At 45.4% G+C, this 12742-nt stretch overlaps 1 protein-coding gene across 1 annotated transcript in view; it reads right to left on the reverse strand.

Moving 5' to 3' along the window:
- The window catches only part of RBM20 (RNA binding motif protein 20), a gene marked incomplete at its 5' end in the record, with an annotated part of 103508 nt that overhangs the window by 23004 nt on the left and 67762 nt on the right, over window positions 1–12742 (reverse strand). The window contains one exon of the mRNA XM_082308382.1: window positions 485–1682. Within this exon, the coding sequence (XP_082164508.1) occupies window positions 485–1682 (1198 nt within the window). The remainder of the gene's footprint in view (window positions 1–484; window positions 1683–12742) is intronic.

A 12742-nucleotide genomic window follows, 5' to 3' on the forward strand; every position in this document is an offset into this window, starting at 1 on the left:
TTTTATCAAAACGCGCTGTTTTGTTTAAGCAAGCTGCTTCTAAAAGGCTGTTAGGGGGAAGCCTTCGGGATCAGAAAGGCAAAGAGAAAGAGGGAGGCAGATGAAACCGCAGACGTGTGGTTACAATACCAGCTTGAGAAGCCGGGGATCGGCTTCAAGCTCCTCCTCCCCTCGCTGTGGGCCCACGAGATGAGCTGCGACCCCAGCCCAGCCCTCACGTTTCTCACACCAGCACCGTGACCTCCCTGCCTTTCACAGCGAGATGTGAAACAAAACCAGGTCTCGGAAGCCCGGTAATTGCCATGAAACAGATGTACGACACCCTAAGCAAAACTATGGCCCTTTGCTTCCGCTTCTCTCGGGGCACCTCCGCGGCGATGGACACTGGTGGCGAGGGGTGGCGGGAGCCGGCGGCCACATCAGTCACCGGGCAGCCCGTTCAAGGGTCCGAACCGTGCCCCGGGGGCACCTTAAAACCACTCACCTTCAGATCGAAGATCTTCTTGTCGCACAGGGCGCAGACGTGGGGGAAGTGGAGGGGGGCCGCCCCGCGGAGGTCACCCAGCTGGTGCGGCGGCAGGGAGCGGGCGGGCAGGTCGGGCGCGCCGCCGCTCCGCTCCTCCTTCTGCCTCATGCGAGGGCTGCCGAAGCTCTGCTTGCTGTGGTTGAGGCGGCCGAAGGCGGGGGGGGCGGCCCCGCTGAACTTTGTGTCAGGTGTCGGCTCTTCGGGGTTGTAGAGCTCGTTTCTTATTTCATACTGCTGCTGACTCGCTGACGGCCACAGGCTGTCGCCGGGCACGAGGTCAGGCTTGTTTTGGCTGGGGAAATTAGGGATATTTTCCCACTGGTTGCTTGTACCGCTGCCATGCAAGACGGGGCCGGGATCTCCTTTCGGATGGGAGCCGGCGTGCGGGTCGCTGGGGAAGGCCCGCGCCGCTCCGTGCTGTGCCGCCGCCGCCACCCCGTAGGCCTCCTTGGGAAAGGCGGCCGCCGCCTCGTGCTGCAGCTGGCTGGGAGCACCAAAATGGCCCTCGTAGCGTGGCCCCACCGCCGAGGAGGATGCGTGGGCCCCGCTGGCGAGGAAGCCATGCTGGCTGGGCTGGTCCCCCTCCGAGGCATATGCCTGAGGGGTGGCGGTGGCGGCGTTTTGCTTGTTGTACTCGTAGAAGCCCCCCGCGGCGGCAGCGGTGGCAGCAGAGCTGGAGGCACCCGCCTTGTTGAGACCCACCACCACGGGCTGCTGGCTGGAGGTGGGAGCCATGACGCCTCCAAAGGGACCCATGACAATGGCGTTGGGGGTCTGGGCTTGGACGGGCCCCAGGCCACCCCCCGGCGTGGCTAAGGCCGGGCTCTGGGCGGGAAAGGCAATGCCGCCGGAGGGGAACCTCGTGCCAGCGATGCCGGGTCCCTGTGTCGGCCCTGCAGCGTGGCCCTGCGGGGCGTTCATCACGGTGGGGTGTCTCAGCTGGTTGAAGAGCGGCTGGGACATGGCCACTTTGGAGAGCACCTGGTTGAGGACGGTGGCGGCGGCCGGGTTGTTGGTGACGGCGGTCTGAGCCAACTTCAGCCTGTGGAGCGTGAGCTGCGCCTGGAGCTGCGCCAGCTGCAGGCTGGCCGGCGAGGGGAGCAGGGGGCTCGGGGCGCCGACGGAGAACGGACTCTTCTCCAGGAGCTTGGCAGCGCTGCAAAGGATCAGGATCTGGGTTAGCCGAACTCACCCAACGTCTACCTGCGCTCCAACTAAAGCCTGGCATAGGATACAGAGCTGCTTCTGGAGATTTAGCTTATCTAAACCCAGAGAAAGCAAGGTGGTGATTGACAACGTAACCATAACCCATCATCTTCCCTTGAACATCCACTGCCACGCCCCTTTCAACCAAAAATTTACTAGGGAGACAACTATGCCAAAGATCTCTCTTTAAAACCCCCATTGTATCCCTCTGGATCAGGCCTTCAGCTCATTTTAAGTACCCTTAGGACTCACATCTCTAATGCAGACCAAGAACAGTGGCAGCACAGCCCCAAATCTACTTTTTTCCCCTCTTTTCTGCATTTTATGCAACCTCTGATCTCTCTGCTGAGACATCCCTGCTCCTGACTGATTTTGTGACACTACCGTTACTCCCTTTTCCCACAGAGCAGGGGGATGTGAAGAAAAGGACATCAAATGGGACTGTAAAGCCAGCCCCGTAGGTACTTCGCACCTAGCACATCTGGCTGCGTAAAGCAAGATGAAATACATCACATGCATTTTTCTTAATTGTTTACAGTTCCCATTTAATTAATCTGCATGGCAGCCTGTTCTGTAACAAAGTATACAGTTTCCCTGTAGTGCAGATGCAAATACAGAGGAGGAAAAAAAGCGAATCATTTGCCAGAAGCTGGAGCAACTACGAACAAACCGTCCCGAAGAGTCTTCCCAGTTCAGCTGGAATGTAAGGCAAAATTTCTGCAGTGCCAGCTGGTGAAAATCAAGGTCTTTATATTTTCTACAAATTAGAGGAGCACTGAGTGTTCTCCTTCAAGTCTTGCACATGGTATGAATAAATGATGACTAAATTGTCTGCTTGAATTCCAGAGTTGGGAAAATAGAGGATATTTTCAGGCTTGTGGTTGTTCCTGGCTTTGGAAAGCACCTTTGGGACATCTCACCAGTTCACAGCACTACCACCAACCCTTCCTCCCCCACCCCGTCAACCCTGCAAACATAAAACAGGAAAAAATAAATCAAAATGGGTAAAGTCTAGCAAAGTTAAAAGCAAGAGAAATGTTATAATAGAAAATATTAGGCAGCGCTAGCTTCCAGGCAGCTGCACCCACCTTGCTTTTACTGCCTGCCCTGCACCCTTCCAGGATGCCTCCCGCATCATCTGTGGCAGAGCCAGCCTGGTCTGCATGTGCGGACACTGTCCCGCAGCCACGCTCCCTCTGTATGGCATCCTGCCTATGCCTGGATACCATCATCAGCCATTTTCATGCCCCTACCAGAAAAATGTTAGCCATCACTTTTTCCACCACCGGGAGCCTCTGCTCACAGACGGCACAGCTCCTCAGCACATTACAAATCGCTGTTCATTCTGAAAATGAGAGCAGAGAGCACTCGAATAACAGGGATGTGGTCCAAAGCTCAATTAATTTATATTGTAAAAATGTATTGAGTTTCAGTTTAGGCCTTTCAAAGCAGCAGGAGCTATGCATCAACCACCATGCAACTCTTACTGTTAATAATTGGCCAATTTGCTAAACTGCATGGATGAAGTTGTAGTTAATGATAAATGTCTTGTCAGCATGCTACATTTGAAAACCACAAATTAGGAAAACATCTGCTTAAATCCAAACTATGACTAAGAGAAAATGAATGGGTTTCATATTTAACGTTTAACTTCCACTAGCAACTGCAAGGCACATCTGTCTCCCAAAATACAAAATGCCGTTTGGATAAGTGCATCATTATGTAGTGACGAGACTCCCTGCCAGCACAAGCTGACGCCAGTGTGCTTCAGAGCTGAGGTGCCTTTTGTTTTCCCGTGTGGTTTCCATCGCTTACTCTCTGACTTGCACTTACAGCGCAGGTTGCTGTGAATTTGATTCCAGATGAGAGTCAGGGTGCAAGTACAGTCAAAGCAACATGGAAACTCTCAGAAACCCCAGCCCATGAGATCCTGAGGACCCCCAAAAGCTACTGAGGAGCCCCATGGGGTGCAAGGGGCTCAGTGAGCAGAGGATCCCACGCTGGCGCACACATTGTCATCACCGCCGGGCGACGTGGCACGACCCTGTGCCACCGGCATCTGGAGCGTCCTGGCTTATGATGTGCTGCGCAGGACTTGCCACGGTCCTGACAACTGTTTCATTTTATAGCTGGTCATACCTTTTGTACACTGAGTAAGCTGTAAAACTCTTTTTAAAAGTTTTATAGAGCATGCAAATAAGAACTGCCTGGTGGTCTTAAAATAAAAAGAAAAGCCAGCAGCCAGCATATGATGTTTTCAGGCTCAGGAGCCGCAGAGGACTCCTGTTCCCAGCAATCTAATTCCTCTGTGCTGCAAGCCTACGCAGCAGCGCACACATCCCACCAGCTGCAGCCGCTCCCCAGCTCTGGTGGCTACCTGCTGGACACGGGCACGGGCTCCCTCTCTCCAGTGAAACCATCTCGCTTGACGCTGCCACAAGCCCTGAGGCTCCCTCAGCCTCCTCGTAGTCTGACCAGCTTTGGAGCACTGTCTCTAAGAAATCCCCCAGCACGTAAGTAGTGCCCTGCCAGAGCACCCCGCGGCTGGGCATGCCTGGGGGGCTTGCTGCTCCCCAGCTCTGCAATCATTTCTGGGCTCTGGGGCTGGGCACGGGGAAGGCAAGGGCAGGAGCGCCCTGCGCAGCTGCACGGTGGGCTGCCGCCAGCCGGCTCAGGCCAACAGCTTTCAGGTCCTGCTGCGGAGCAGGGCAGCGCTCTGCTCCCTGCGCCTGCCGGCTTCATCCCTGGACCGCAAGCCAGCAGTGGGGAGGGCTGGGGGGCTGCAGGGAGCCTTACCTGCAGAAAAACAAATGCCGTAAGGAGAAGCTGCAGCCTCCAAGCCACCTGCAGAAGGACAGAATTAGTGAAAAGGGTCGCTCCCATGCACCAGTAGGTTTGGGAATGGCCACAGCTTCAAAATCCAGCTGTCTGTTATGAATTTCCAGATTTCAGGGTGTTTCGGGTTGCACATTTTATCCTTCCACAGCAGAAACAGAATATTTTATCATCTAATCAAGGCAAAGAACAAAGGGCGTGTTCATGGGTCAGTGGGAAAAGCAGATACGCAGTTGGAAGGTTGGGAGCAGAGCTGTGTATAAAGCATCTTTTAGAGTGACACCCAAATTTGAGGATTTCTGTTCTGTTATGAAATACAGCACAGAAGAGACACACAGGACCAACATGCACGGCTCTGAAAATTTCTTTCCCTCTTTCTGTTCTACAATCATAATATTTATGTATTTGATAACATCATTTTGTAAATAATCCTGCTACAGATTTAGTAAAGTACTGGAAACTGCAAACACAAACTGAAGATAGCACTCAGCTAAGGCATTTTGTGGGGGCCGTTCACCACTCGTACACACACACCTCCCACCCCAGCTCGTCCTCAGGTTACCGAAACGCAGCCCCCGCCTGCTCGTGGGGGGTCTCTGCCGCGAGATGATTCAAAGCAGCTGAATGAAGCTTTCATTCTCCATCGAGAGCCCAGGGAATTAGCCTGCGTCAGCCAAAGTTAGCTCTATCCTGCGCAAAACATTCCCGATTATAAGGTCAGCGATGTAAAAAGTAAACAGAAGTTGTCCTCTTCATTTATTTATTTAACATTAGTTGTACAGCTGGGCTATGCCAGCAGTGTCTTTGCACAACCAGGAAAGCCAAAAATGGTCTTTCTTTACCAAAATAAGGACAGGCAAGAGTGCTGCTGTACGGTTTCCATGAAGAAAGCCAGGCAAGTTTTCGCACAGCTCTGAAAGATGGGAGTTGAAGATATGCATCAACTATCACAATACTCACAATGAGATTGCAAACACTGGCAAGGCTATATTGCTATAAATCAATTCAGCCCATCTGCTACCGCTGTAATCCTTATTATGCTTTTAGCATCCAAGAACAGCGAGCAATACACAGTGTCGGAGGTAAAGTATCTAGATAGCTGGATTATTTGAGTAATCCTGTCTACAAGAGTGATGAAAAGGCTGAACAAAACACATGTCTATTAGAAGAGACTGACAACCTGGAGCTTGATTTTCAGATGACAAAATTAAGGATTTTAAAGTGCTGCCCAGCCCCTTTCAAAATTAAGAAATAAATAAAAAAATCTGAACTAATAAAGTTATGATCTTAGCTGCACTTATTTATTTAGGAGGTATTTATACTCACAAATATTTGTAATGCTGCATAGGGTGTGAATTTGAATACTTAAAAAAAAAAAGACTAATTCATAGCAGTGCAGAATTTATTTTCTTGCATTTTCCATGAATCTTGCATGCCTTCTAAGATTTTTGCCTTCCCTCCCCATGACACATTTGCCTTGACACATAATTACATCTACCTGTCAAAATCTTTGAAAGACAAATTTTTAATATTTCTTGTTCCAAAATGTGCACTTTTTTCCAAGCTGTCTGTGTTATTGTGTTGATTACAGAATTAAAATGGCCAAGGATATTAAGATACCCAAGTAGCCTAGATGACTACTCTGCATTAGCACAGTATTAGATGGGAGATCGTATCTGCAATAGCATGCTGTTTCTACATCCATTAAAGCTGTTTCTGAATCAATGCTTCTAACAGTTAGCAAACTTTAAATTTTTAATTCAGGACTCTTGAACACATCAAAGAGAACCATTTCCTAATTATCCAAGCACAAAATCAATTATATTCTTTTATGCAGAAGTGTGAACATCCCTTCCCTGTAATGTATCATTTACTCAAAATACACGGGGCTGCCTTCTCTAAACTCATCCAAAACAATCGCCGCTGTACTAAAAGAGGAAAAAAAACCCTTTAAAATGAACAAATCAATTGTTATATAGATGAAGTTGATAAGATATTAGGGGTAAACCTAGCCTTCAAATAAAAAGGCACCATTTGACAGTACTTCAGTGAGGTTACATGTTTATATGCGAGGACAGAATTCGGCCTCTTGAATTCAAGGGAACTACAAAGCTGTGTTTCAAACACTGGCAGAAGTAAAGACAAAGTTCAGCAATCTCAACAACATATATTAATTATTAGAATAATTAATTATTATAACGATATTTTATGTTATGCTGTTTTGCTGATCCCATTAAGAACACAGGGTTTACATTCATTTTTGCCTGTTGAATAAACCCAGCACGTACGTCAATAAAGACTGGTGCATTGGTTAAAAAATGAACACAGAAACTTTTTCCCATACTCTAGACTGCATCTGGCTGATACTAAATGACTGTTTTCTTTCTCTTCAGCTCCACAAGAAGTATTTTCTCTGGGTTTTAGTAAAATTACTTTCTTGGTCAGAAGAGCTTGGAAAGTCTGCTGAAAGGAGAAAACTCCTCTACCTTTGTAATTAAGCTCTGAAATCATCTGCCGCCAAGCTTTTTTTTTGCTGAGTTCTGGTTAGAATTGATAAAAAAAAGAGATCATGTTTCACAGTAAGTTCAGCTAATGATGGGGAGCACTAAAAACCTTAAGCTACTTTAATACGTTTATAAGCTGCAAGTAAAACCCTTCTTATCCCAAATAACGATTTCTAAAGCCCTCCATTATACTATTGAGGGAGTAAAATGAAACATCAGCCAATGTACACACGTGCTTTGCCAACTGAGTTTTGCATATGTTTGGCAATGGTAAACTCTATTATCTGGACAATCATCCAACCTAACAGTTAGCTGGAAGATGGAATGTAAAATGTTATTACAGAGCTGCTGAACTCGAGGTTTACAAAGCTCATAGGAGTTAAGTGCCTGCCTCCTACCGAGAGTCCTTTTTGCTCCTTCGAAACTTTCTGCCAAAATGTTCTCCGCCTTTGTTTATATGCAGAGAAGTCAGACAATTTCCACTGGGAAAAGGACAAGATAAAGGGGCAAACACAGCGACTACATCTTGGATAATGGTTGTGATCACAGAAATAAAATTGGAAGTGATGTTAGGTGGATGGTTAGACCAGGTCCTGAGGTGGGATTAAGCTGAACTCAATCATTCTTGACATATTTATTTAATCTACTCTTAGGAACCTTCTTTCGTGGACATTTCACAACCTCCAGGGACACTTAATCACTCAACTCCCCTTTGTTTTCTAAAGCTCTTCTGAAAGCCTATGGTGGCTCTCTGCTAACAGCATAAACCAGTCTTCCTGTGCACACTGAGAAGGGTTGCCCTTGTCTTCCTGCAGATGCTATCAAATCTTCTGTACAACCATCCCAGCTCCTTTCTCTGCACATTTTCTGTGTGGCATTGGTTCATAACGCCCAGTAGGATTGCTTTTCTTTGTAACAGCACAGTCCCCTGTTAACCCAGCCCCTTTCCTGAAGAGCTATTGCCCAGAGATGCTGGTTGGGAGGGATCTCTGGAGCTCAGCTGGTCTGACTTCCCACACAGGACAGGCTAGCTCAGTCCTTTCTCCTTGTGACTGCCCAATGGATTTCTCCTATCACCATTTCATATCGTCCTCACCAATATTGCATCCAGGTTATGTCAGATCCGGTTTCTCAGGATTACTCTGGATTCCCGTGCTGCCTTCAGAGCACTTGTAAATCCTCTCCTCTTGGCACTAGCTGCAGATTTAATGGATGCTTTGTTCACCCAAGCCATCAATGAAAGTGTCAAATGGACTAAAGACTGTTCCCAAGAAGGGAACGACAATGCATCTATTTTCTCTCCAAATACCAGTAATTCAAGGACATCTCATCCACCTCGCAGCTCTGCTTTGCGTGCTGAAGAGATCATGCTCTTTCCTCCCTGGCAGTCACTTCTGCTAAAAAAAAGTAACTGTCCTATTTGCAGGTGCAAGAATAAAAGGGCGGATCATCTCTGGTGAGCCTGATTTCTCATTAACAACTCTTGCTCTGTGGTTCTGGAACAGTTGTTTTGGACTGCTGTTTAAAATCAACTATATGTTCTGGTTTCTTCACAGCAACATTTGCTTCTATTTGATTTAGCTGCTTTCAAATGCTGAATCCAGTGCCATGGACATGAACCCGCATTTACAGTGTGAGAACAACAAAACCAGGTACCACTGAAGTCTGCACTGGCCATCCCACTTCCTCCCCCTGTTATTCTGTATACATTTTACCCCAGAAATATGTTTCTTATATTGCATGGATCTCCAGACTGTATATTGGGCTTATTTCTGCTTTCCCTCATGCAACACATCTCTCCATAAATACTTAATTAGGCGAAGTTCAAACTCCTTTCAAGTAAGGGACATAGTCTAGTGAACGTACGACCTAAACCGAAGGTAATAGGTAATGATTTTCAGAAGTTGGGAAAGCTATCGTTTTGTTCCGTGACATTTAAATGTTGTTTCATGTGCCACAGTATGTTAAGGATGTCTCTGAGGATTAGCGTGCACACAGGAACACTGGTCTACATTTTAAATTTCAGTAGGCAGCCATATAAATTCCTTTAGCTATACTGCAACCGTCTATCTGCAACTGCTTCCCAAGGAAACATAATTCTTTATTTACCAAAGTTAAAGAAATGTATTTAAAAAACTGTATTTTAAATGTACGCTAAAAACTGTCAGAAATAGCTATAGCACCAGATCGGTGCCCTCCGTAACATGTTGCAAAGATCTAAATTGGCACAGAAATGGTGCACAGTTTTAGAGAGCTTTCAGGGCATGCCGCAACGGTCCGGCAGCGCCAAGCTGCCCGGCGCCTGCCTCCCCAGCACCCTTCCTGCAACAGCTCTTATCATCTCGCCTTCAAATACCCTTTATGGTGCAAAGCCCCCAGGCCAGATTATCCCTGCCAACCAGCATCCCAGCAGGCCTCCTGTAAGAAGGGGTGTTGGGGGTCCCCAATAACCCCGTCACCCCGACCGCCGCGGACCCCGCGCAGACGGCAGCGCCGCCGTGCCCGGAGCCCGCTCCTGCTGCTGCCCCAGGCGGCCAAGGGCACAGCCCGGGGGCTTGCCCGGAGGCAGAGCGGCACAGGAAGCCTTTTGGGAGGGGAAGAGCAGGGGAAAAGGTGGTGTGGACGGCAATGTAAATCCGTAGGGTGAGCGATGAGGCCGGGACAGGGATTAGCGTTGGCAGAGCCAGGTAACACCGGTGGGAACGGGGCGCGTGGCTCCAGCAAACGCACCCCTGCTTCGGGGACAGTGTCTGCTGCTCTGCCGCACGGCTCGCTGCTCGCAGCGCTGCTCCCAGCCTCCCCTCGAAAATAGAAGAAATCTGGGGAGAAATGATCTGGAAAGCTTATTATAACTTAAAGAAAAAAAGAAAATGCAGCCTTAAAAAAAAAAAAAAATAACACGTCAGAAACCCTTCAAAGGCTTTTTACAGAAGCACATAGACAAATGCCCAACTGAAAAATAATCCTTGGCATATAGTACTTACTCGAAAAGATATTACAGTAATATCTCACCGCACCTTCTGCTAATGTGTTTTCCACGTGGTATTGTTAACCACTACAAAAATAATAAGTTTGAGTGTATCAATATCTCACGCTGTCTGGAGGCGCAGCCGTTTTCATTTGTGTGTCGCAAGTAGGAAGCATAATGTGGTAGGCAGATAATTCCTCATTTGAATAAACCATTTCTATTTCACAGTGATATAAGACAATATAAAAGCCCTTTTACAAAGGTAATAACTTCAGTTTGTAGACAGGAAAATGACATATAACTGTGGAAAGGGTAAAGTACTAAGAAGGATTTTTATTTCTAAGTGTGTTTCATTTGTGCTCAAAGAAAGGATTGCCATTTGTGGAAAAAACAAAAAATATTAAACCCACCTTTTTTATCCTTTTATTTTCAAATATTACTCCCAATGATATATTTGAATAGTTTAATGAAAAAGCATATTAGTAAATTAAGTCTCTAGGAGAACACTAGTCAGTATTCATAATGGTAATGGCGCAGGCTACAGAAATCGCGCGCAAACCTGAGCTCTTCTGTTTGTACCCTAGGTCAGCCGAAAAGCGTTGGCTTGTGACTAAAAGTCACCCAGGAGCATGACAATCATTTCATAATTAATGTAGTATCACCACCTCCTCTAAAAGCTGTTTAAATGCTATATGTTACCAATCACCATAGCAGAAGAATGCACGAGGAGAAATGCTGGAATAGCTCCTATCTAAAGTGGTCAATATGAGTTGCTTTCTCTTTACCACTATTATTTAAAAGTAGGCAATTTAAAGTAAAAAATTAAAAAAGAAAAAAGAAAAGAAAGCTTCACTTACTTTTTAATCAGATTTCTGATTGGAAAACCAGAACCTCTAAGGATTTCCTAAGATATATATTACGTAACTATATACTTAGGCCTATTTTTCAGTTTTCCTTTTATGTATATTTTAAAAGCACATAAATGTCATAAATTCCTATTGTTTACATACCCGCACGCATTACTGGTATACATAAATTATACACGAATCTTATGAAGCCCAGATCTAATTCAGCTGTTACTGAAGCGTGCTGCAAAGCCTTTCCTGATTTCACTGTAGCAAGAGCAATGCTCCTGTACCCCTTTTCAGTTATATTTAATTTAAACATAAAACATCAAAGAAAATTGCTCTCTTTTCATGATCTCTTTGAAATCAGCCTTTAATACTAGGCCATAATATTCGTTCTGTTACACGGAAGTAATACGCAGTATATTTTGGCCTAGAAGCTTTCATTATCTATTTTGCAATGAGTGTTGCTCACTTTTTTCTTTAATGCATCCCAATTTCTATGCTAAAGAAATTTTAATGTGGATCTTGAAAGATATATAGGAGGTTTTATTTATTTTTCTTATGTTAAAGGGCAACAGTTGGTATGAATCAGATCTGAGCATGTTCCTTCTGGCAGAAAACAGCCTCTGCCAGAACTGCTGGAACTCTTTGGCTTTGAGAAGTTTAATTTATTGTCTTGAATAATAAACTGCCACTCAATCAACCTTGTGAAACAAAACATAAAACAGGCCAGCGCTTAAATCTTGAACAGGGACCAAAAGAGTTTTCCACAAAGGAAATAAAATTGGGAGAGGCATTTTATATTAAATAACACCAATTATTTTATTCTCCCTTTTTGTCTGCCTTCAGTTTTAATTAGGAGTAACTGACAGTTAATATGCTCCAAGCTCTGCATGGTAAAATTGATTAGTATACTAAGACGGAAAATAAGAATCAGTTTTTGATGAAAAATATCAGGTTTCAGGGCACTGCATGTGGCAGCTGTGAGGAAGGAAAAAGTGTGAAGATATTAACCCGTCCATGACACTCAGCTGGGCATTCGCCCAGTCCTGCTGACCAAACTGCCAGTGCAGACGGCCGGCCACTACTTTTTGGTTAAGCAGTGCATTATTGCCTCTTAATTTTTGTTTGCTGGTTTTGTCCATTTTTACTATAATGCACGTGCTCTGCTCAGTAGCTGTAGTCTGTATGTCTAAGTAGCTTGTACGACTAAGGAAAAATAGGTTGTAATTGATTCCGCTGGCCTGCATAGTAGATGTTACACCTTGTGTTACTGATGTCTCTTTTAATCTCAAAACACTCTGGGACTCAGATTCAGTTTTCTGTGTGAAAAGATGCCTAAGAAAGTTGTGACCGCTATCGGTTTTTTAAAAAAACATATAATTCTTTTCTTTAAAATAATCTCATTTATTTCCCAGGCTTTACTTCTGAAAATAAAAAGCTGTCTTGAAGTATAAAGTATCAGATATTAAAAAAACAAACAAACAAAAAAGACAAAACAAAAATAGTAATAATGTTGCTCTGCTTCTTTCTTTTTTTTTATTCCAAGGAACTCTATTCATAGTCTGATGAAAGATTTCCAAATTCAACCATTTTTGAAATATTTTGGTATTTTGACTTCTTTCACGTTTTGCAAATAATTCTGTGCCCACTGGTTGTAAACGACATTAATATTATTCTGCTTTGTGCCTACTCACACGGACTATGAGGCTTATTACAGGGTGGTTAACCATGGCAAATCAATAGGATACAATTTGGTATGGAATGTCTTTTAAAGTGTAAAAGCCCTGGTATTACAAAAAAGCTAAGCACTATAAGAAGCCACTGCACAAACGAGATCGTATCGTTAATTTGA

Source organism: Platalea leucorodia (assembly GCF_965183815.1).
Source record: "Platalea leucorodia genome assembly, chromosome: 4".
NCBI classification, from domain to species: domain Eukaryota; kingdom Metazoa; phylum Chordata; class Aves; order Pelecaniformes; family Threskiornithidae; genus Platalea; species Platalea leucorodia.